At 51.2% G+C, this 26,218-nt stretch overlaps 1 protein-coding gene across 7 annotated transcripts in view; it reads left to right on the top strand.

Annotated features, from left to right (window-relative positions):
- The first annotated feature begins 5,866 nt into the window (after positions 1-5,866).
- The window catches only part of GIT2 (GIT ArfGAP 2), an 855,235-nt gene continuing 834,883 nt past the window's right edge, over positions 5,867-26,218 (top strand). For 5 of the 7 annotated variants that reach the window (XM_086943126.1, XM_086943129.1, XM_086943128.1 and 2 more), the window contains exon 1: positions 5,869-6,004. In XM_086943126.1, the coding sequence (XP_086799252.1) occupies positions 5,953-6,004 (52 nt within the window). In that variant the 5' untranslated portion in view covers positions 5,869-5,952. Of the gene's footprint in view, positions 6,005-26,218 lie in introns of all 7 variants that reach the window. The other 2 variants (XM_086943130.1, XM_086943127.1) reach the window with 1 other exon arrangement.

Below are 26,218 nucleotides of genomic sequence, written 5' to 3'. Positions count from 1 at the left end.
CTCGCGCCCCAGCGCCCACATATTCCCCCAGATGATAGTGACACGCTCTACATATGTTGATTGATTGGAATTTGGATACCAAAGTTGTTCAGTTTTTAGGTCGAGCTGATGTTGCATTCATGCGAAGCATGAATGCATCAGCTCGACAACTTATGCTGCCCGTATTTAGGAGAGCGGACAGCTACCAGACGCGCGCTTTGACGAGGTCGGATTTCACCTCGGGAGCGAGCGTCTGGTAGCTGCGCATGCGCGAACCAAATCCCTTGGTCACACACAGACACAGGCAGCCCCCACCCCTCTGCATGCACGCACGCACACACACACACACAGGCGCGCGCATGCACACGCAGGCATACGGCACACATACAGGCACACTATCATCTACCTCGCATTCTCTCTCAATCACACACAGTCACGCATGCGCACATACATTCCCTCGCACGCACACACGCGCACACACACTCCCCCACCCCTCCCAGGCATACACACAGGCACGCACGCACTTCACTTCAGCCCTGGGCCCCACTCACCGACTGCGCTCTTCCGGCGGGCTCCTCACGGCGCGGCGCGTCTCGTCTCCTCTTCTCAATCGGGCTCGCGGACCTCGGGAGGCGGGACTTCCGGTCGGCCGCGACCGGATTCGCCGGCCGGCCAAGAGCTTCCGGGTCGCTGCGGGCAGCGCGGCGGCACTCCTTAATATGAACTTGTTAGTATTACCTTTGTCTATTGACAAAAAAAAACTCTGTGCATAAGAAATCACAATCAAGTTCGCCTACAACCCAGCGGGCCGGCGTTGAACCTTTCTACTTTTTAAACATTCTAAATAAACACTTGCAAATATACCTATACTACGTATCCTGCCTTCGGAATAGCCTTGTGAGAGCCCACTCACTTACAGTTTATGCAGGCATACGCAGCACACTTCCCCCACTTCAAATAAACTTCAGTTCGCCTAATGCCAAACTTTTAGCACAAATGTGATCTCGACTGCCGGTGCTCCTTGTAACATAAACAAGTTGTTGTCACAAAGCTTTACAGGAACCAGACCACCGACGCCATGTGAACAGCAGGCAGCCACAACACATCTCCCCCCAGTATTCTTTTCTCCAGGCCATGTTTTGTTCCTCAAACGCTTCCTTCCAATATCTCATGTTTCCACACAACTTAAAGCACTTTCATAAAACAGAATGGAACACTTGCCGTTTCATCTTCTCTGCCCTCTGCCATAGCGCAGATATAGAAACCTGTAACCTACCCAATCGCTGTTTATCAAAATCTGTGAATGAGCGAGCTCCTAGCAGACCTCTTGCGTGACTGACCACGGGTCTGATACTTTGACGGGACAAGGGCTGAGGTGACATTTCGCTTCCTGTTCCGGGCAATAAATGGAACACTTTCTGTTCTGACGTAGCTGCATGCTTAGCGCGGATTGTAAACTTCACAGGAAAGGATGTTAATACACATCTGCTGTGAACGGTCATCGCTCCACAATTGGCAGCTCGGAATCACAGTTGGGCTGTATCGGCATTTCATCCTTCTGAGTTGCGGTTATCAGGGAGCTCGATGTCAACAGGGACACCATTTTCCAGTTCTCTTCTTTCCTTTAATAACGTTATTCATTTTGGGAGGTGTAGTCTTTGTGTTATCAACCCATCTGAACACAAATATTTCTTTTGTAGGGAAAGCCCAAGCCTGTAACATAGTGTCCATGATGATATGGACACTTCCCGCCGTTTTCACCATGCTCCACCCCCCCACCCCCACCGGTGTCTGCATTTCCTTTATTCTATTAGCCGTCCCACACCGTGACTCTGATCGCTATTTTTCTTAATTGGGTTCATGCATGACACACCATGTTCACCTTAGCACCGAGTGACTGACCACGGGTCTGATACTTTGACGGGACAAGGGCTGAGGTGACATTTCGCTTCCTGTTCCGGGCAATAAATGGAACACTTTCTGTTCTGACGTAGCTGCATGCTTAGCGCGGATTGTAAACTTCACAGGAAAGGATGTTAATACACATCTGCTGTGAACGGTCATCGCTCCACAATTGGCAGCTCGGAATCACAGTTGGGCTGTATCGGCATTTCATCCTTCTGAGTTGCGGTTATCAGGGAGCTCGATGTCAACAGGGACACACTTTTCCAGTTCTCTTCTTTCCTTTAATAACGTTATTCATTTTAGGAGGTGTAGTCTTTGTGTCATCAACCCATCTGAACACAATTATTTCTTTTGTAGGGAAAGCCCAAGCCTGTAACATAGTGTCCATGATGATATGGACACTTCCCGCCGTTTTCACCATGCTCCCCCCTCCCCCACCGGTGTCTGCATTTCCTTTACTCTATTAGCCGTCCCACACCGTGACTCTGATCGCTATTTTTCTTAATTGGGTTCATGCATGACACACCATGTTCACCTTAGCACCGAGTTCATTGAAACCAAATACATTCTAAAGCAATCACCATATCCCCCAGAGCGCTTAAATAATAAATTGAATAATAAAAAAAGAACGCAGTATTCTTTGTCGGAATCAACAGTTCAGCCTAACAAAATTCCTACAAGATTGCATATGGGCAGAAATACAACTGTAGGTGGTTGGACAAATGCGCGAACTCCCTAGGGGGTACTTTGCATGCAATTTTAACTTGAAAACAAAACAGCAGCCACAGAGCTCCTAAGATTCCGAGGTTGTGATTTTATAATGGGATACACTCAGCTACAAGTCCCAGAATGCAAAGCAATAACCTGGACTGCATGGCATTTCGAGAGCTCTGCATACATTCTCTGCCCCCCCCATGTGCACCATATTTTTTGTGCATATTTAGAGCCAACAAGCTTGACACAGCCTTGATTTTAGTTTTTCTCTAAGACAAGAACAGTATAGCTCACCACTGGCAGTGAGTCATTGTGTGACTCTGAGCAGAATCAGTTTTTTCGGCCAACATCAGTGAGCATGGTGGGTCTTTTAGGCCTATGGTTGTAAAGGGTATGTTAAACATGTGTAATACTATTGGCCGAAATCTTCAGACATGTAAAACAGTTCTGATATAACAATTATTTGTTTCTTATAATACCGCTAACTACAAGAAACACCAAGAAGTGCCACGCAAATATCCAACAACATAGTTGCCAAGTTTCCTAGGTGTGACTAGTTACTTAAATCCAGTTTCTTTCTTCGAATTCCGAGCTAGCCTCAGTCTTCCACTTCAAAGGAATCCGCCCCCCCACCCCTTGCCGTTTCTGGCTTTGCTCGCTGAAGGCTGTCATGCCCAAGATCACACCCGATTAAACAGCCGAGGTAATGTGTCCATAAATTATATTCCTGCTACTTTGGTGTCACCTCCGCTTTCATCATTGGATCCCAGTCTTTTGCTATCTAGATAATGTAAAATAGACATGAAAGGTTTAATATGTCCTGATTAGGGTCAATTTGGGAAAGTCTTACAGAAACTACACTGTACGCATTCCTACCCGTCCTGGTCTTGTTTCTTAGAGGATTATGGTGCTGTTCATTCACACTTGCCAGAGATGCCGAAAGAGCTCTTTTGAGCTTCTAATTTAATTATGTGCTAAGAAATGTTTTATTGTATACTATACCGTGATGCCAAATTATGTGTGGAGTCCGTGCATTGCAACAAACGCCTAGAGGCGCTGCTGAATTTTGCACAGCCTGCTGGCAAACTCCTGCAGGGTTACCGCCACACCCATCTCCACCACCACCACATCCACCACCACTACCACAGCCACACCACCACCACATCCACACAACCACATCCACACCACCACCACATCCACCACCACATCCACCACCACATCCACCACCACCCCCACATCCACCACACCCACCTCCACCACACCCACCTCCACCACACCCACCACAACCACCACCACGTCCACCACCACCACACCCTGCACCACCACCACACTCAGCAGCATGTCCACCACCACCACTACCACCACCACGTCCCCCACCACCATGTCCCCCGCCACCACGTCCCCCGCCACCACGTCCCCCGCCACCGCCTCCACCACCACTACGTCCACCACCACCACCACGTCCACCCCAACTACGTCCTCCACCACCACCACGTCCACCCCAATTACGTCCTCCACCACCATGTCCACCACGTCCTCCACCTCCACCACACCCACCTCCATCACCACCACGTCCACCACCACCACGTCCACCACCACCATGTCCACCACGAGGCCACCTCACTCTACCTATTTATCGCCCTCACTCTATCTATATGTCACCCTCACTCGATCTATTGCCCTCACTCTATTTATCTATCTATCTGTCACCCTCACTCTATCTATCCATCTGTCGGTCTCCCTCACTCTATCTATCTGTCTCCCTCACTCTATCTATCTGTCGCCCTCACTCACTCTATCTGTTGCCCTCACTCACTCTCTGTCTGTCTGTCTCCCTCACTCTATCTATCTGTCGCCCTCACTCTATCTATCTGTCTGTCTCCCTCACTCTATCTGTCTATCTGTCTCCCTCATTCTATCTATCTGTCTATCTGTCTCCCTCACTCTATCTATCGGTCTATCTGTCGCCCTCACTCTGTCTGTCTGTCTATCTCCCTCACTCTATCTATCTATCTATCTGTTGCCCTCACTCTATCTATCTGTCGCCCTCACTCTATCTATCGATCTGTCGGTCTCCCTCACTCTATCTGTCTCCCTCACTCTGTCTATCTGTCTATCTGTCGCCCTCACTCTATCTGTCTGATCTGTCGCCCTCACTCACTCACTCTATCTATCTGTCTGACCCCCTCTATCTGTCTATCGGTCTGTCTCCCTCACTCTGACTGTCTGTCTGTCTCCCTCACTCTATCTATCTGTCTGATGTCGCCCTCACTCTATCTGTCTATCTGTCTGTCTCCCTCTATCTATCTATCTGTCGCCCTCACTCTATCTATCTATCGCACCACCACAACATCACTCAGCACCACAACAGCATCAATCTGTACAACCATTCAACAACTGGTTCAAATAGGTTCTCTCAATTTTTCAAGCTTTATTAAAAATGTCACAAAAAGATGTTAATATTTCACTTCTGTTCTTGGATTTTCTTCACAATAAAATACACTGAACATAATCTTCACAAAAGTTATTTTAAAAAGTTTAAGCTATTGCCATACTGAATTTTACAATAGCTTTTATTTCGGTATTAATTATTTTAAAAAAATAAAAGCCATTGTTATTTGTAATATCAATACCTCTAAGTCAACTAAATACAACACATATTGCATTACAAATGCTATAGGTGTCACATTTGCGAAAGTTAAAACTATTGGCATTGTAAATCACAAAGCTATAATTTTGCTATTTTCAAAACCAACCCATAAATAAAAAATGTCATTTACAATACCAATAGCTCAAACTTTCCTAATGCGAGACCTATTGCATTGCAAATGCTTGTTTTAATTCTCTACAACACTGCATAAGCGAGTAGTCAAGACTTATTCCAGGAGATGGTAAAGGGATCAGAAACCAAAGAATTAATATAATTCAAAACCGATAATCCTAATTTTCGGCCGAGTTATGTTCCCAAACACGGTGTGCCGTGGGAAACGATAATGGAAAGTTGACAGCTCTAGGACAAACATTGCGAAGAACGGATACCCAAGAGTACAAAGTAGTTAGATGCGTGGTGTGGACTCGCAGTGTGTGATCAGTCATAAACCTCCCTTTTGTTTTTCTTTCTCTCTTTCTCTCTCTCTCTCTCTCTCTCTGCGGGACCTTAACTTCTTAAAACGCTCACAGCAAACGGTGCCGCCTGCCTGCAACCTTCACCTTCTACAGCTGGAGCATGCGCACGTATGGACCGTCTGACGTCATCACGTCACGCGTTGCGTCACAGTTCCCCCTTCCTCTCTTTGGTACTGGTTGCAACCATAAGTGATTCCAGCTATAGACAAACCTAGAGCTGGGAGAGCCATGTCCAAGAGGGTGAGGAGCAGCGAGGTGTGCGCGGACTGCAGCGTCCAGGGTGAGGAGTTGCGGGGTGTGGCTGGGTGTTATAGGGTGATTGCGCCAGACATTGATAAGTGACAATGACGGGGAGTGCGACATGTAATGCTGTGCTGTGACAGTCAAGAGACTGCAGTCAACTGAGACGGGCATAGAACAGTCATACGTTTTGGGGGTTGTGACATTCATTTACGTTAGTAGAGGCTCTGCATTTGTGACGGTTTAGGGGTGTGTGACAGGAGCAGCTGTAGCAAGTATGGTTGTATAGAATGTAGGGAGGACTTTAATAAGCATTGTACTCTTGGCCGGGGAGAAGAGGCAATACACTGTTAGTTGTGAGACAGCACACCGTTAACAGGCAAACAGGAAGCCGATTAGTTGTGACAGTAGGTGGCGCGGTAAAAAACATAACACAGAGGGTTACTGTAGGTCTGGCTCCAAAGTTATGGCTATGGAAGGGTCACGAATGGATGCCATGATTCTGAGAAGTCAAAAATCAACAAAGCATTTTAGAAGATGTACTCCTTTAAACTATGTGACTAAGGAGCAAAAGTTACGCACCTTTAATAACATTAATTCTAATAATGTCATGTCTCGTCAACGGCCAGAGTGGTCTCAACTTTATCACAATGTCAAAGCGCCATATGAAATATTGAGCATGGTCGAGATTCTATACAGACAAAATGGGTATGCTGTATGGGTGCATGCCACTGCCCACGTGGCATAGGTCCAGGCTTATCCCAGCGGGTCCTAGGAGCCATACGCGGTGCCTACTTCTTGCAGCACAGCCTATCGATCAGTGTGTTCAGGTTATTTTGGGCAGGAGCCATGTCTTGAATGTATGCCGTGACTGGCGGTTGAGGTGGTAACACAGTTAACTATAAATGGGGAAAACGTGTTTTAGTTTTTAAATTGTTTGTGAAGTCTTTTGAGAAGTGGTTTAAAAACCTATATTGCACAGATATAAGGACGTACCCAAGAATTATTTATTTTCAATAATTATTGGAAATTAATATTTCCCTATCAATGACAGATGTCAAAAAACGTGAATGCTGTACATTAGTGGAATAAGCTACAACACATTACAGGATTATTTTGTTTTTTGTATTTATTTTTTCATGTATTTAGTCAATAAAAACCATTACACAATCATTCATTCCTTACGTTTCATAAAATTTGATTTAAGCTTAGGTTTCTGACCAATTTCTTAAAACGGAAATATAAACTCCAAATACAAATAAATATACAAATTTAATTAGTGCAGTTCTCGTGAGGCCTTTACTCATATAATTTTTCTTTATTTAATTTTATTTTATGTCCCGTTATTTAAAGTGTTTAAGCTAATGTTTAAAGTGCTATTGTGCTGAGGTACATTTTAATTATGTTTTTCTTCACGTTGTTCCGGGGTTTAAAGTGCGCTGTCTTTATTTTTTTGTTTAATTGCTCTTATAACACTAAATTCTATTGATTGACTTTCAGTGCTACAGCTCAGATTATTTACCGTTTTTCCTTTTTACTTTACGTGCACCCCGAGTTAAAGTGCAAATGCGATGCCATTATCTTCTGGTTATGCTTCCTAATTGTAATTCTTTGTTGAAGTGCTGATGCTCTAAATTGATTGCTCTGGTGCTTTCATGTTTACTTTTACAAATTTTACTCCACGGCATCTAAGCAATATAGAGGAACCACCCAACCAATGGGTTACCGCTTGCCTGCATGTTCGCATTTCTAGCTCTCTAAAGATTCTTTTCAGCATTGTCTTTCTTTCTTTTGGGTGACTTGGGCACAGCAAACACAAGGAGATGATGGACGGAGCACTGAAACTTTTCAGACACTCACCCCCAGTCACAGATCTGGGTTGAATCCATCATTGTTCTTTAGCTCTCTTCGCCACCCCCAATTCAGACACAGCTATATTAAAGTCAGTCTCGACCCTGTGCCTCATGGGAACAGTCCAACCCGAACTGCCAAACCATGTCTTCCTGGACCAGAAACCAGCATCCTTGTACCGGTTTCGGGCTTACAGCCCTCATCAGCCAGGCTAGCTTGAATCCAGTGGCAAGGGATCCATGTCCGGGTATACCATGCCAACTTAGGGCGAACAAAGCAAACACAAGGAGATGATGGACGGCGAGCTGAAATTTTTCAGACACTCACCCCCAGTCACAGATTTTGGTTGAATTCATCATCGTTCTTTAGCTCACTTCGCCACCCCAGTTCAGACACAGCTATATGCAAATCAGTCTTGACCCTGTGCCTCATGGGAACAGTCCAGCCCGAACTGCCAAGCCATGTTTTCCCTGGACCGGAAACAATGTAACTTGGGCAAACCTAGAATAACTGTGCAAGACTTTCTTCCTTATATTTGCATAAGATACATTCTTTGTTTGGTGCTTGTTCCTTCCAGGATGGCATTAGATCTTTTGTTTCCCATTTTCCAAAAGGGTACTGCGTAAACTTGTTTTATTTTTGGTGAAAAATGTGCTGTAAGGTAATCCTGGTGCCGTAGTTTTTTTACAGACATTTATCACTGTCCAGGCATGACGCCTGAGTGCAAGGCTTGTCTTGTCTGTTAAATATGGAAAATGCTTGTTTGTAGCTTTTATCACTTTATAAAAGGCCTGTTTCCCAATACTTACACTCTAGGAATCTTGTATTCCAAATTCCTCGATAGCCTGTTTTAGATATAGCTCCCATAAATCCTTTTTTTTTTTTTTTTTTTTTTTTTTTTTCAAAACCATTTTTATTAGAGGTTCAATCAAGTACAGACACAGTCCTCCAAAAACAAGAGGAGACTGTCAACAGTAAGCATGAAAAGGCACATTTATGGCATAGCATCGAACCCCTCGGAAATAGCAATAGTCAAAACAAAAGATACATAACCACCCAAAAACCCCCCCCAATCCCGACTACTGCCCACCCCTTATCCCTCCCTAACCCCGTGCACGTGATCATTAGTCAACCAGAGTAGAAGATGTACATAGGTGGGGCCGGCCAACGGCCTAATGTGCAGGGTCCACATCCTGAAGCAAGGCATCGTCCATGTCCATAGGAGGGTCGAGGGGGAGGCCCCTATAGTCCGCCCACCGTTTCCATATCTTGAAATGTTTGCGGGGACACCCCCGAGCCTCAAAAACAGGCTGTTCCAGTCCCATGATAAAGTCCAGGCCCGCCTTCCAGGCACTAAGGGGAGGGGCTCGCTCGCTTTTCCAGGCCTGTGCCAGGTCCCTCTTTGCCACCACCAGTCCCAGCAGCAGTAGGTGGCGCTTGTACATGTTGCCCCCAACATTTTCTAACACATGCAGAAGGCCCAACCGGGGCGTACGGGGCAGATCCCAACCCAGTACCTCAGATAGGCAATCCCAAACCCCGGCCCAAAACCGAGTCAACCGCTCACAAGACCACACAGTATGAAGGAGGGTGCCCCTCTCTGAACCACACCGCAGACATTCCGGCTTTGCAATTAGGCCCGCCCGCCACAGCCGCTCCCTCGTAAAATAGGCTCGATGCAGATATTTGAATTGGATAAAGCGGAGGCGGACTGCAATGGCAGCCCCCCGGGGGGATTCAAGGGCTTCGCGCCAATCGTCTTCGTCTAAGGGGCCGACATCGGCTTCCCATAGGGCTTTCAGTGTCGAGAGTGAGGGGGAGCAGTGCGTGACCAGGGATCGGTAGATCTGGGAGACTTTTTTGTCTCCCAAGTCACCCATAAACAGCTTTGCTTCTATGGGACTGAAATCTGGGAGCTGCTCCAGCCCTACTAGGCTAGGAGTAAGGGCGTGGCGAAGTTGGAGGTAGCGAAAGAACTGGGACCTGTGTAGAAAATGAGCCCGCATTGCTATCGATGCCCAGGCTGCTGGCGCAAGACGCCTCTTAGTTCCCATTCTGAATAGTTATCAAATAAAGAGACGGGCGCTGGATGCAGGAATCAAGAACAGAGTTTAATTCTCATGAGGAGAGCCAGTCATTTCAGACACGAAGCAAGGTGTCATCGGGAGGTGCTCTAACAAGTGAGCTGAGACTCTTGCTTTTATACCTTACAAAACACTTGATGGTACAATCAGGACAGTATGACGCAAAAGAAAGGCATCCCTATAATCCTCGTCTCAATCCTACCCCACACATGTTCACAATGGGGACCCTTGACCTGCTGATAAGAGGGGAGGGGTCATCACGCAGTTGAGTGTTCTGCCGAGTCTTAGGATGTGTGCGCCTGATCATAGCCCAGGGGATGGGACGGCCAGGATCAACAGTGGATCCTTTGAAGGGGAGTGACTTCATACAATAAGGGCAGCAAATGGTATCTCCTGGCTTAGGCGATGGCCTCGGACATGTGTGGTCAGCTGGGCTCGGGGGAAGGGGTCATCAAAGGAGTGGTATTCATGCTGCGTGGACAATCGAGCGCGGAGGGAAGGCTCGTCAACAGAGGGGTATTCATGGAAGGAAAGGAGGTGTTGGTCAGGCGCGGCCGTGACTCTCAAGGACAGGGCCTTGCAGAAGAAGAAGGTTTACGACTTGCCCATGTGAGGAGAAGGGAGGGGTAGCCAGGGTGGACACAGGGACGGAGTCTCACAGAGAGAGAGAGAGAGAGATCTGATGACCCGTACATGAGAGAGCGGGGGCAGTCAGGTGCAGCTGGGGAGGGCTACGTCAGCCAAGGCGAAGGATGCCTCTTCAAGAGGGAATGGGGGGGGGTTTCGTGTGGGTCAAACAGGAGAGTTGCCTTTCGCAGCAGGGTCGCGCAGGGGGAGAGGGTTTCATGGCCTACGCATGAGAGAGGGGGTTTAGGATATGCGCGGGAGGGAAGCCGGGGATTCCAATGGGTAAAAGGCCAGGGTGCCTAGAATGGCTGTACATATGCATAGGGGTATGGGCTCTTACTGGCAGAGTGATACTGTCAATAGTTTACGGTATTCATGGTGCTCACAGGGAGAGGAGTGGGAGAAGAAGGGGAATGAATGCTGTCTATGTACATCAATTTCGTCAACTTTCACACCTGGGCATGTTAAATTCGGTGCTGAGCTCCTGAAAGGATTTAAGAGCGGTGCCGGAGAGGACATGCCCCAAGGACGAAACCCCAATTGCGTCCCAGCCGTCAAAGCCCTGCAGCGACGCCAGCGCCGGCAGCAGGCCATTACGCCACAGCGGAGTCTCCGCCGTCAGTTTGCCCCACCACCCCATGCGGTGTAGGGCCCTCCGGCAAACACTACCTGGGTAACACGTGGGAGCGACCGTCTCCTCCTGGCCGAGTACAGCAGAGTGTGCAGGGAGGCGTCGCCCATCAGAGCGTGCTCCAGGGCGTAGGCCGGGTCACTGCGGTCCCCATACCACCACTCATTGAGCACCAGGAGATGGGAGGCCTGATAGTAGGACAGCATATCCGCGGTGGCCAAGCCACCGCAGTAGGTAGAAAGGAAGCACGTGCGGAGCGCCACTCTAGAGGCACCTCCAGCCCATAAGAATCTGCCTAACACGGAGTCAACACTGCGAAACCACTGCGGGTCAATCGGGTAGGGATGATTCTGCAGCTGGTAAAGGAGACGGGGCAAGGCCACCATTTTGAAAATGGCCGACCGGCCGTAGATGTTAAGGGGCATACGTGTCCACGTTTTGATGTCCAGCTGGACCCGGTCCCAGACCGGCTGAACGTTCCGGCCCCACGCCTCTATAGGCGAGGCAGAGAGGAAGACTCCCAAGTATTTCACCCCCTCCACTGCCATCCGAAGGGAGGCTGCCCACTGAAGGTCCACTGCGCCATCACCCAGCACCCAGAGAGTCGATTTGCGTGGGTTAAGATAGAGTCCCGACGCCCGGCCGAAATCCTGCATCAACTCCAACACCCGGGGGCCCGTATTCCGAAGGTCGGACATAAAGAATAACACGTCGTCCGCATACAATGCGATGCGGTCCGTGAGGTCCGTATTCCAGACGAAACCCCGATACAGCGCGTCAGCGCGGACCCTAGCAGCCAGCGGCTCCATGGCCAGCGCGAATAGGTAGGGGGAGAGTGGACACCCCTGACGTGTGCCCCGGGTGACCGGGAATCGTGCCGAGGCCGCCCCCGAGATCCGCACCGAGGCAGTAACCTCCGTGTAGAGCAAGCGGACGTAGGAGATGAAGACCGGGCCAAGGTTCAATAGCGGTAGAAGAGTGAACAGGAAGGTCCAGCTGACTGAGTCGAAGGCGCTGTCGATGTCGGCCAGCAACAACGCCGCCTGGTCCTCTGAAGCACCGATAGCATCAATCGCCGCCTGCGCCCGCCGTATGTTGTGTCGAGTCGCCCGATGCGGCATAAAGCCAGCCTGATCAGGGTGAACAAGGGCAGTGATGTGGGGGAGCAGGCGGTTCGCGAGCACTTTGGCCAAGAGCTTGGCCTCGAAATTAATAAGGGAGATAGGTCGGTAGGAATCGTGACGGTCCGGGGGTCGCCCCGGCTTCTGGAACACAACGATCTCGGCATGCCGCAAGTCCGGTGGGAGGCGGCCCTGCCCGCGCGCCGTCTCCAATGCACGTAGATAATGTGGCCGGAGCTGCAGATGGAATTTTCTATAGAACTCACTGGGGAAGCCGCTCGGTCCAGGTGCTTTGCCCACATTCAACTGACCCAGCGCGTCTCCGAGTTCCTCTGCCGTCAGGGGGAGGTCAAGAGCATCCCGCACCTCATCAGACACCGCAGCGGGGGGGACCGAGGCAAGATAGTCAGCGACGGCAGCGGGAGCGAGAGCCTCCCGGGAGGCATATTGACACCTATAGTAATTCGCAAAGCTTGCGGCCAGAGTGGCCGGGTCCGTAATAGCCACACCCGCAGCGTCCACAAGGCCTGGGAGCGTGAGGGGCTGCAGGGTTTGTTGACACAACCGATGAAGCATCGTGCATGATTTGTCGCCCCACTGATATACCCGGCTACGGGTGGCTAGCCACGCTTGTCGGGCCTCATTCAATAAGACCGAAGAGTGCGTTTGCTGCGCCTGCAGGAGTCGTCGCAGGGTGACATCATCCGCCGCAGCTCTGTAGCGAGCTTCTAGTTCTTCCACTCGCGCCGCCGCCGCAGCAATGCCCTCCAACCGTGCCCGGCGAGCCGACGCGCACCAAGCCAGATCGATACCCCGCAATGTGGGCTTCATGGCTTCCCAGACCGTCACCGCGTCTACCCCTACATTCAGATTATCCTGCCAGTACTGGGCAATAGCGCCACGAATATGCTGGGAGTAGTCGGGTCGCTGCAGATGCCATGTGGACATCCGCCAACGCAAGGGCTGGCGTGGTCTGTGCAGTTCTATCTGGACCGCCACCGGGGAATGGTCGGAGAGCCCGCGAGGCCGTATCGCCGCCCCCTTCACTCTGGCGAGGTAGGCCCGTGGGACGAAGACATAATCTAAGCGCGAAAGGGAGCCATGAACCGCTGAGACGTATGTGTACTCGCGGTGCTCTGCATGCAAATGCCTCCATACATCAGCCCAACCCAGCACATCCAACATAGCACCCAACCGCGTAGGAGGGGGGACAGGCGCCACCCCGAGCCTCCGCTGACGGTCCACAGCCACATTCACAACATCATTCCAATCGCCGCCAATTACCGCCAGGGAATCAGGGAGTTCGGCCCATAATGCGAATAGCCGTTCAGCCAAAGCCCACTGCAGAGGGGGGGGAGCATACACACACCCAAACACCACCGGCTCCACACCCACTCTCCCTTGGATGAACACAAAGCGCCCCTGAGGGTCAAGCCACTGGCGCTCGTGTGTGTACGCCAGGCGCCTATGTACAAGAATAGCCACCCCCCTGGAGCCCCTGGCAAACCCTGCATGGAACACCTGGTGGAAGCCAAAGCGCTGGAGACTGAGGGCCTTCGTACCCAGCATGTGTGTTTCTTGGAGCATGAGCACGTCAGCAAGATCCCTTTTGGCCCAGCGTAGTACCGCCCCCCGTTTTATCTTATCTAAGAGACCCCGACATTCCAGCTAAGAATATGCATGGCGGCGCCAGTAGGCGCCAAGCGAGGGACGTCAGCCATCATCTCGATACATCAAACCCCACTCACCCCGGCCCCCGGCCCTGGCCCTAATCCCCACAGTAGCATAGGTCAGAAAGATCACGTGCACCCCAACAAACAGTACCCCAATACCCTCACCCCTCATACTGCCAAACCTCCCAACACAGCACCAACCCATCCCAGACCCCCCACCCCCACCCCCACCCCAATACCTCAAGAAACAATGAAGTACCTGTCGCGGCATGCTATAGTTTAGGCACTAAACAGAGCACCAAAAGGTAGGCACGCCAATGGATCCCACTTAACCCTCAAATACTAACCAGGCACACACTCCAAAACAAGAACCTCCCCAACAGCAGGAGGCAGCCCACCAAACGTGCCCTCCCCCCCCCCCCCCTCCCAATCAATAAGCAGCAGTGATAACATCACGAATACAGTGCATTGGTCCACAGGAGTCCCGCTGAGGCCCGTACAGGCCAAGTAATACTGCACCAGATCTGGCCCGGACCGTTGAACAGCAATCCGCCGTCTCAGCAGGTGGCCCCAAGAGAGATGTAGAGATCAAGGGTCAGCCGTCGGGAGTCACGACCCCCCCGCCAGAGTGGTCCGTCTCCGGCTGTGTGTCGCCCAAAAGAGGGTCCCGAGACAGGGATCTCCGCCTCGACCGGGACTTGCGGTGCCGCTTCCCTTTGGCCCACTGATCGCCCCGCTCCTGAGAAGAACTGCGGGAAGAGCCGGAGTGGAGCCCCGGCTGAACATGCGGGCGAAGCCGGACCGCCTCGTCAGTCCAAGCAAAGACGGCCTCCGGGGTATCAAAGAAGTGTGTCCTCGAGTTATAGATGACCCGAAGGCGGGCTGGATACAGCAGGGAGTATTGGAGTTTTAGGCCCCGGAGCTTGGCCTTTGCGCCAGAAAGGAGTGCCGCTGCTGTTGAACTAGCTTTGAATAGTCAGGGAAAATCATGATTTTGCAATTATCGAACAGTAGGGTGTCCTTGAGCCTCGCCTCTCGAAGGATGACATCTCTGTCGTGGTAGTTCAGGATCCGGGCTATGATCGGGCGAGGCCGCTCCCCAGCCGGAGGCTTCTGTGTCAGGGCCCGGTGGGCTCGTTCCACCACAAAACAGTTCGATAGGACGTCCGGGGGCAGCCAACTCTCCAGCCATCGGGAAAGGAAGACGTCCATAGGCCCCTTCTTGCAGCCCTCCGGAAAGCCCACAAAACGGAGGTTATTTCGCCGTGCCCGCCCTTCGGCGTCCTCCACCCGGAGCGCTAGGCCCCGCTGCGTCTGTTCCAGATCGGCGACCCTCTTCTTCAGGGCATCGACATCACCCTCCACCGTCGTGACCCGGGTTTCTGTCTCCGTGATGCGGGCCACCGCGTTGCAGAGGTCTTGGCGCAGTAACATCACGTCGGCGCCCACCGCGCCGATCTTCGCGTCCAACATGTCCCGGGATTGCGTGATGGCCGTGAGCAACGCTGCATTGTCCAGGCCGGCCGTCTGACTCCCCCCGGCCGCCCCAGCACCATTCCCGGGGCCGGTGAATTTGTCGATGGGTCCCGTTGTGGCCGGGTTGGAGCCGCCTTTGCCCCTCGTCATGGCCGCCAATGGGGAAGGTATCCGCTTCGGGTCACCTTGCAGAGAGAAGCGGCAGGAGGAACGAACACAGGTGCAGGCCGTCCCACGTCGTCGGGAGAGAATGCCGACCCTGGAGCGATGGGGGGCTCCCCCTCTCACCGAGGCGCCGGGGCCACCGAGCCAGGGCCCTACGCTGGATCCTCCGTCTCCGGGCACGCCGCAGTCCCGCTAGGGGCAGGACGGGGCGATCAGGATATGTGGTAGGTTCCCCCAACGACGTGTCGGGTCCTCTCTCCGCAGGGCACGGTCACGAGCCCCTGACTCCGGCTCCAGCGACACCGCCCCGACAGCGCGGGCTAAGATGACTGAGGCCCAGCCGGCCTCGCGGCGCCACCAGCGGGCGGATGAAAATTGAGGCCCCGGCTCGCCACGCGGCAAGTAGGCCCAGGATGGACGGCCCTCGATGGTCGTGCAGGCGGGCGTCTGGGGCGCAAAGAAGCACACCACCGGGATCCTCCGGACTCCAGCAAACTCCTGCACTAGCAGAGATGGGGGAAGAGGAGGTAGGGCCAGGATAAGTTAGCGGATAAAGAACGGGCTGGCAGGAGCTCTACAGAGCCGCGTCCGCCATCTTCGCCCTCGAAGCCACGCCTTCCCGACCTCCAATCTTTTTTTATTTTGCTCTATTGCTCCTCTGTTTCCTTCCAGCACATATGGTTGGTTGATTGACCCTCTTTCCGATGCGCATAGTCTCCAACATAATTTTGTAAAAGCTCCTTTACATTGGTATTTTTGATTCCTCAGCCCAAACTCTGAATGCACCTGTGCTGGGGTTGCAGTTTTCGTGATGCTAAACACAGATTTGTATAATCTTGTTTGGATTTTGTTTAAGATGCCTTCTGTACATCCTTTCAGTGTTTCCATGCCATAAGTCACTGTTTGCATTAATTGAACACTCATCATTGTTGAAAGATGGGCAAATAAAGGACAACTCTATTTAGTAATTTTAAGCCGTAATGTAAAGACTGCGCTTTTGCCTGTATTGTTTCTATTTGTTGTTTACCTTTTCATTTGGTGCTCCACGATGAATCCTAAGTATTTATATGCCTTAACTACATCTACTTTGTTCCCTTCCAAGAACCAGGAGAACTTCTTATTTTTCCTCGAGTCTACCAAACGTATCACTTTGGTTTCTTCAGATTTAACTCTAACCCATTTCTGTCCATGTATGTGTTTAATGCGTCCAGGGTAAGGAGCAGCAGGGGTGTGGCTGGGTGGTATAGGGTGATTGCACCAGACATGAATAAGTGACAATGACGGGGACTGCGACATGAGAGGCTGTGCAACTGCGAACAGTCATTTGTTTTTGGGGTTGTGCAATTCGGTTAGGTTAGTAGAGGCTCTGCATTTTTGACGGTTTAGAGGTGTGTTACAGGAGCAGCTGTGGCAAGTATGGTTGTATGGAATGTAGGGAGGACTTCAGTAAGCATTGTACTCTTGCCCTGGGAGAAGAGGCAATACACTGTTAGTTTTGACACATAGTACACCGTTAACAGGCAAACAGGGAGCAGATTAGTTGTGACAGTAGGTGGACGGTTAAAAGCCATAACACAGAGAGTTACTGTAGGTCTGGCTCCAAAGTTCTGGCTATGGAAGGGTTACAAATGGATGTCATGAATCTGAGAAGTCAAAAATCAACAAAGCATTTTAGAAGATGTACTCCTTTAAACTATGTGACTAAGGAGCAAGAGTTACATACCTTTAATAACGTTGATTCTAACAATGTCCTTTCTTGTCTACGGCCAGAGTGGTGTCTCAACTTTATACACAATGTCAAAGCGCCATAATGACATTTTGAGCATGGACAAGATTCTACACAGACATCAATGGGTATGCTGTATGGGTGCATGCCACTGCCTTCGTGGCATAGGGCCAGGCTTATCCCAGCAGGTCCTGGGAGCTATGCGCGGTGCCTACTACTTGCAGCACAGCCTAGCGATCAGTGTTTTCAGGTTATTTTGGGCAAGGGCCTTGTCTGAAGTGTATGCAGTAACTGGGGGTTGAGGTGGTAGCACAGTTAACCATAAATGGGGACAACATTGTGTTTTCGTTTTTTAATCGTTTTGTGAAGTCTGTTCAGAAGTGGTTAAACTTGTATTTCACAGACATAATGATGTACCCAAGAATTATTTATCTTCCATAATTATTGGAAATTAAATTTTCCCTGACAGTGACAGATGTAAACAAGCATGAATGCTGTACATTAGTGCAATATACTACAACACATTACATGATTTTATAATACTGTTTCCACAACATCTTTCTCTATTTAAAAAGTAATATAAAAATACACAACAGATAACATGTTGTGGAGTGCTGGTGACATTTGCAGCTCATGCTGGCTGGTGGCTCGTCACCATGTCACTAGAAACCTTCAATGGCACCATAGGATCACAATGTACAGCTGACCATTTTTTATCCTCTATGTATTAAGATGCAAATATTATAGTGGAACAACAGATGTTGTAATTGAGGATTAGAACATTCAGAATACTTATTGGGCAGTTACTTTTGTAATTTTTGACTTTATTTCATTACATTTTGAATAGTCTTCTGGAAAATATTTGACATATAAATCATGCTACGAACATTATGTAAAAATATGATAACGTTTCTCTTAAATTCAAAATAGTGTATTTAGCTAACGGAAGGGTTTCGATCAATCAATCAATCAGTGACACTTATAAAGCGCGCTACATACCCGTGGGGTCTCAAGGCGCTGGGGGGGGGGGAGCCGCTACTGCTCGAACAGCCAGGTCTTCAGCTTCTTCCTGAAGGAGAGGTGGTCTTGGGTCAGGCGCAGGTCGGTCGGGAGGGAGTTCCAGGTCTTGGCGGCCAGGTGGGAGAAGGACCTTCCTCCTGTAGTCGCTCTTCGGATGCGGGGGACGGCGGCGAGGGCGTGGTTGGCTGATCGGAGGTGGCGTTTGGGAGCGTAGAAGTTGACTCGGCTGTTGAGGTAGCTCGGGCCTTGGTCGTGTAGGGCTTTGTGTGCGTGGGTGAGGAGGCGGAAGGTGATTCTTTTGTTGACGGGGAGCCAGTGAAGGTCTCGCAGATGTCCGGAGATGTGGCTGGTTCGTGGGATGTCGAGGATGAGTCTGGCTGAGGCGTTCTGGATCCGCTGGAGTCTCTTCTGGAGCTTGGCGGTGGTCCCGGCGTAGAGGGCGTTGCCGTAGTCCAGTCGGCTGGTGACGAGGGCCTGGGTGACGGTCTTCCTGGTCTCGGTGGGGATCCACCAGAAGATCTTCCGTAGCATGCGTAGGATGTTGAAGCATGCCGAGGAGACGTTGTTGACTTGCCTGGTCATGGAGAGGGAGGAGTCCAGGATGAAGCCCAGGTTGCGTGCATGGTCTGTCGGTTTGGGTGCGGTGCCCAGGGCGGGAGGCCACCAGGAGTCGTCCCAGGCGGAGGGAGAGGAGCCCAGGATGAGGACCTCCGTCTTGTCCGAGTTCAGTTTCAGGCGGCTGGTCGTCATCCACTCGGCTACCTCTTTCATCCCTTCGTGCAGGTTGGCTCTGGCGGCGGCGGGGTCGTTGGTCAGGGAGAGGATCAGCTGGGTGTCGTCGGCGTAGGAGATTATGCTGAGGTTGTGTTTGCGTACGATGGCCGCGAGGGGGCTCATGTAGACGTTGAAGAGGGTGGGGCTCAGAGATGATCCTTGGGGGACGCCGCAGATGACTTCGGTGGCCTCTGACTTGTACGGTGGTAGGCGGACTCTCTGTGTTCTCCCGTCGAGGAAGGAGGTGATCCACTCCAGCGCCTTGTCCTGGATTCCGACGTTGCTGAGGCGCCGTACTAGGGTGCGGTGGCAGACCGTGTCGAATGCCGCGGAGAGGTCTAGGAGGATGAGGGCCGCTGTTTCTCCATTGTCCATCAGGGCTCGGATGTCGTCGGTGGCGGCGATGAGGGCGGTCTCGGTGCTGTGGTTGGCTCGGAAGCCGGACTGTGAGGGGTCGAGGGATCCGTTCGTCTCGAGGAAAGCGGCCATCTGCTTGTTGACGGTCTTCTCGATGACTTTGGCTGGAAACGGGAGGAGCGAGATGGGGCGGTAATTCTTGAGGTCGGTGGGGTCCGCTGTTGGTTTCTTGAGTAGGGCGCTGAGTTCGGCGTGTTTCCAGCTCTCGGGGAAGATGGTGGTGTCGAGGGATGTGTTGATGATGTCTCGCAGGTGGGGTGCGATGACAGCGTCGGCTTTGTTGAAGACGTGGTGAGGGCAGGGGTCGGTCGGTGATCCGGAGTGGATGGAGTTCATCGTGCGGATGGTGTCTTCGGTGCTGATCGGGGTCCAGGCGTGGAGGGTGGTGGTGGGGGGTGGTTGTTCGGTCATGGTGTGCGTTGGTTGGTTGTTGAAGCTGTTGTGTATGTCCGCGATCTTGTTGTGGAAGTATGAAGCCAGGGAGTTGCAGAGGTCTTGCGATGGGGTGATGTCGTTGTTTCCTGCGCTGGGGTTGGAAAGCTCTTTGACGATGTTGAAGAGTTCCTTGCAGTTGTGTGCGTTGTTGTCCAACCGGTCCTTGAATGCTGTTTTCTTGGCGGCGCGGATCAGCTGGTGGTGTTTCCGGGTGGCAAGTTTGAAGGAGGTCCTGTTGTCCGGTGTCGGTTCCCTTCTCCAGACTTTCTCGAGGGCTCGGCAGTTCTTCTTGGAGCTCTTGAGTTCGTCGGTGAACCATGGGGCTTTCTTGCTGCCGGGTCTGCTGGGCGGGGTCCTCAGTGGGGCGAGTTCGTCCGCGCAGTTGCTGATCCACTTCGTGAGGTTGTCGGCGGCCTGGCTGGGGTTCGCTGAGCTGGCAGGAGGGTGCTGGCTCAGGGAGGTGGCGAGCTGGTCTGCTGTGATCTTGTTCCAGCTTCTGCGGGCGGTCTGTTGCTGGTGGTGGTGGGTCGTTGTTTTCTTGAAGGTGAAGTGGACGCAGCTGTGGTCCGTCCATTGAAGCTCTGTGGTGTGGCTGAAGTTGATGTCCTTGCTGGATGAGAAGACAGCGTCGAGTGTGTGTCCGGCGAGGTGGGTGGGGGTGGACACCAGTTGCTTGAGTCCCAGGTTGGTGAGGTTGTCGAGCAGGGTGCTGGTGTTGCGGTCGTTGTTGTTCTCCAGATGGAAGTTGAGGTCTCCCAGGAGGATGTAGTCAGCGGAGGGGAGGGCATGTGGGCTGACGAAGTCGGCGATGTCCTCGCTGAATTGTGTGCGTGGTCCAGGGGGTCGGTAGATCAGGGTGCCTCTGAGGGTGGTGTTCGGGTTGGTGTGGATCTGGAAATGCAGGTGTTCGGCGGTGGTCAGGGAGTTGTTGGTGCTGGTCGTGAGACGGATGGTGCTCCTGTGGATGATGGCGATGCCTCCTCCCATCCGATGAGAGTTATTTATTAAAAGTGATAGTTTGTAAACCTGAAATGATAACCCTCACGACAGTGCCATTAGTGAACTAACAGGCGTGCTAGTTGTCATGTGTACCCTAAATGCAGCCTAGATTCTTATTGGAGCAACGTTATATTATTTTAAAAAAAACACAAGGATTTTTACAGTTTTGTCCTTTGCTCGGTTATTTAAAGTGCTCTTCTGTGATAACATAGAAACTGTAGGCGCTTCTGCCACTGTAGCCCTCTTCCTGCTTGTCTCTCTTCTGCTGTGTCCTGGACACTTCACACGCCCGCCCCCTGACCCAGCCCCACTCCTGCCTCCACCTCTACCCCTGCCCCCTCCCCTACATAATGGCGACCGCTGCTGGGGAGCGCGTGTAAAGCCGTGACCCCTGGTCCATGCAGCACTCTTCCCGGCTGCTCAGCCAGCCGATCACACACCCGCAGTCCGCAAGCAGCAGAGTTCGAGCCTCACGCCCGCCTCTGCTTCAGGTCTTTTGTGTTTTCATTTGAGCTGTGTAGTTCTGTGTTATTACTGTTTGCTGTGTATCTAGCGCCTCAGTGCTTCTGCCAGTGTAGCCCTCTTCCCGCTTGTCGCTTGCTTGCGCTGTGTCCTGCACACGCCCCGCCCCCTGACCCAACCCCACTCCGGCCTCCCGCCAATCCCCTACATAATGGCAACCTCTGCGGGGGAGCGCGTGTAAAGGCTCGACCTCCGGTCCAGGCAGCTCTCTCCCCGGCAGCTCCGCCAGCCGATCACATGCCTGTAGTCCACCAACAGCAGAGTTTGAGCCTCGCGCCCGCCTCTGCTTCAGGTCTTTTGTGTTTTCATTTAAGCGGTGTAATTCTGTGTAGTTTTGTGTTATTACTGTTTACTGTGTATCTAGCGCTTCAGCCACTGTAGCCTTCTTCCCGCTTGCCACTTGCTTCCGCTGTGTCTTGCATACTCCACACGCCCTCCCCCAGACCAAGCCCCACTCCCGTCTCCACCTCTATTCCCGCCCTCCTCCCCTACCAAATGGCGACCGCTGTGCCCCCGTCCGTGACCCGATCGCGACCAGCACCAGGAACCCTGGTCTCATCCGATACGACTCAGCCATGGTCACAACCCTGGAGGCCATGCTGACTGCGCAAGATCCTCGCCCAACACGACCCATGGACATAACACGACCCATGGACATTTCTTGTGCGGACATTGCCGAAGATCTTTCATCGTCTACAAGACGCCCGCAGGCGCCGTAGGACCACAGACTGAACAACCCACTGAAACCCTGACTTGCATCCTCCTCAACGTGCGCTCCCTACACCGACACGCCGTAGAGATTTGGGACCTGATCAACAACCTCTTGCCCAAAGTCTCATTCTTTCCCGGAAACCTGGACCAGCGCCACCTCTGGCCCGACATCGCCACAGCATCCCTGATGGCAACAAAATCCAGAGAAAGGACCGCCCACTCCGCCCGGTAGGAGGAATCGCCATTGCGCACAAGACCCCCCTCCGACTCTCCACTTGAAGCACGAGCGACCCCTTCCCCCCCCACTCCAACATGGAACACCTCCATTTCCAGATCCAGACCAGCCCTAACACCACGCTACGCTGCACCCTCCTCTATAGACCACCATCCCGAGCTCGCTGCACCCCATGCCATCACCTCCACGGACTACATCCTGCTCGGGAACCTGAACATCCACCTCGAAAACAGCCAGGACCCAGACTCGACCACTCTCCTCGAGAACCTCGCCATCTTAGGACTGAAACAGCTCTGCAGTATTTCTACCCACAGAGCTGGCCACACCCTCGACCCCATCTCTGCGGCAGGATCAAACATCCGCTTCAGCCACACTACCCTGCCCCTCTGAATGGACCACCACTGCATCCATTTCACTTTCAACACCACCACTGCACCCAAGCCGGCCCCACACCTGCCGCGACGGAACTGGAGCAAGGTCACAGAGCAGCCCCTGAACTCTGCCCTCCTCCAAGAGCCCCCCCCCCCCCCAAAGGCCACGACCGACACCAACTCCGCCGACAAGCTGGTACCTCTCAGCCGCACCGCCAACAACTCCCTCTGAGAGCCGCCTGGTTCACCACTGAACTCCAAGAAGCCAGACGCTTGGAGAAAACCTGGAGGAGCCAGAAGAACACGGAAGCACGGAACAACCACAAGACCGCCCTGAAGGACTACCACCATAAGGGACACCAAAAGGACCTTTATCAGAGACCAAGTCAACACCAACGCATCCAACCTCAAGGAACTGTTCAACGTTATTAAGCAGTTCGCAAAACCCACCTGCGAAGCCACTGACATCGCACCATCTCAGGAACTCCGAGACAAACTCAGCTCCTACTTCAACTTGAAGATCAAGGCCCTTTACGACAACTTCAGCGAGCCAGCAGAAAATAGCAGCACTTCACCCACCACCACTGAGAAACCAATCCTCACCTCCTGGGCACCCCCGTCCATCGAACTTATCTCCTCAACCATGAAGAAGACGCACTCAGGAGCCCCAACGGACCCCTGCTCCCCTCACATCTTCCACAGGGCTGCCGCAGTCCTCGCATCCCAACTAGGACAAACAATTGACTCCTCCCTCATATCAGGCATCTTCCCGGGTGACTGGAAGCGTGCAGAGGTGAAACTCCTCCTCAAGAAACCAACAGCCGACCCAACTGTACTGAAAAACTACCGACCCATTTCTCTTCTCCCCTTCGGAGCCAAAATCACCGAAAGACTTGTGAACGCCCAGCTGACCGCCTTCATCGAAGAAAACTCTATCCTAGACGCATCCCAATCTGGCTTCCGCGGCAACCACAGCACAAAGACCGCCATCCTCGCCGCCACTGATGACATCTGCAGGGACACACCGCAGCCCTCCTCATCCTAGACCTCTCCGCAGCTTTCGACACCGTCTCACATCGCAAGCTAGCCGCCAGACTCCACAATGCAGGAATACAGGGATCTGTCCTCGACTGGATCCAATCCTTCCTTTCCAGCAGAACCCAGAGGATCATATTTACCCCCCTCCTCTCCGACCCCACTGACATCTGTGGAGTACCTCCGGGATCTTCACTAAGCCCGACGCACTTCAACATCTACATGGCCCCTATTGCCGCCATTGTCAGACATCATGGGCTCAGCATTGTATCCTAACCCGACGACACAACTCCTCTTCTCCCTCACCAAGAACCCAGAAATCACCACACTCTGCTTCCAGGAAGGAATGAGAAACGTAGCATTCTGGGTGAAGAACAGCTGCCTAAAGCTCAACTCAGAAGACTGAGGTCCTCATCCTCGGACCCTGCACCTCTGCCTGGGACAACACCTGGTGGCCCTCTGAGCTCACCCACCCCGACAGACCATGCTCTGAACCTCGGCATAATCCTCGACTCATCCCTCTCCATGAACCGCCAGATCAACGTCTTCGCGTCCACCAGTTTCAACTGCCTCCGCAAGACCTTCAAATGGATACCACCTGACTGCAGAAAGACTGTCACCCACGCACTCATAACCAGCAGATTAGACTACGGCAACGCCCTCTACTCTGAAATCAACAAAACTCTTCTACACAAACTCCAAACCATCCAGAACGCCGCAGCCAGGCTCATTCTAGGGACACCACGCCACAAACATTTGACCCAACACCTACGAAGCCTGCACTGGCTCCCCATCAAGAAGAGGATCACCTTCAAACTCCTCACTCACGCCTACAAATCCCTCAACAACATCAGACCCACATACCTCAGCGACCAAGTATGTTTTCACGTACCCAAGAGGAACCTCTGCTCCGCTGACCTCACCCTGGCAGAGGCCCCCAGCATCTGCAGAAAACAGAACCGGCGGGAGAGCCTTCTCCTACATCGCAGCCAAAATCCTGAAACGAGCTCCTGGTCAACATCAGATGCTCCCCAACCCTCCACACGTTCAGGAAGGACCTCATGACCTGGCTTTTTGACTAACCCGGAACTGCCCTCCCTGCTCCTTGAGACCCTCACATGTGAGTAGCGCGCTCTATAAACCGCTGATTGTTTGATTGATTGGCCTGAGCTTTCAGTGGTTCGCCCACCTCTGGTATTTACGCATATGACATTTATCAAGGATTTTATTTGTATGCCATTTAAAGTAGATCACTAACCTCACATGGTTTCTTTATTGAGTACATGAAAGCACACATTTCTCGACACTTTTTACATCAAATTTCACCTAACTTTACATGTAATCTACTTGCCACACATGTACATTAATAGATTGTAAAAGAGGACTGTACAATTTGAGAAAAGCACTTTAAACGTGATTAAGATTTACTGTTAGCATGGGTGTGAACAAAAATAACCATCCTGATATCTTAAAGACATGTTGAACGGAGTACTGTATAAGCCATTACCAATGCAAGGTCTACCAGCTTATTTACTGTTCAGTCAGTGTGAAATCCAAATGTCAGGAGTGCATGGATCTGAAACGATATTAATGTAGATTTGGACGAAGAATGGTAGATTAATTCCAATAGTTGTGCATTTGAATCTATGATTGTACAGATGTACCTTAGACTGCATGTTTTTACCAATGAATGCATAGTCTCTTTAAAAGATGTTATTCATATAGTATCTTTACAAGATCACATTTTTAGAAGCCAACTAAGAAACCAAGTTTCATCTAGAAAACAAATCTGTCAATAGCCTCTACTGAATTAATGTTTAGAGAATCAATAACTATATATATATATATATATATATATATATATATATATATATATATATATATATATATATATATATATATATATATATATTTACTTGTGTTTCAAATAGCACTTCCAAAGCATATAGTTCATTTAGCTGTCTCAGTGACGCCAATATTCTCAACCTCAGAATTATGAAATGCCCCTTTTAGCTTTCAAACCTATGTCCTGGAGGTTACACATGGATCCTTGTTTAAGATGCTACAGTGGCACATCTACTTGCTTGTTTAGTATAAACAATCTCAGTGCACATCTCACCAAAATGCTCTCCTAATCTGCTAGCGATCTGCATTGACGATCAACAAAAATGCCTGAACATGTCCCTACAAATGTGACTCATTGTCTGTTCAATCCCATCCTCAACATTCAGATTCAAGTGACTGTACACAGCTGAAAATGATCTTGTGACTCATTGGCTTCTTTGTGACAACTGGATCCTCTCCTTCTCAAGTTCTCATAGTGATTGCCAAGCTTTTTCAACTTGTCATCTTGGTTGAATTTACCTCTAACCCACCATCCA

Source organism: Lissotriton vulgaris, chromosome 11, assembly GCF_964263255.1.
Source record: "Lissotriton vulgaris chromosome 11, aLisVul1.2, whole genome shotgun sequence".
Taxonomy (NCBI): Eukaryota; Metazoa; Chordata; class Amphibia; order Caudata; family Salamandridae; genus Lissotriton; species Lissotriton vulgaris.
Note: the sequence above shows the minus strand (reverse complement) of the source record. Positions and strands in the feature narration are given on the sequence as shown.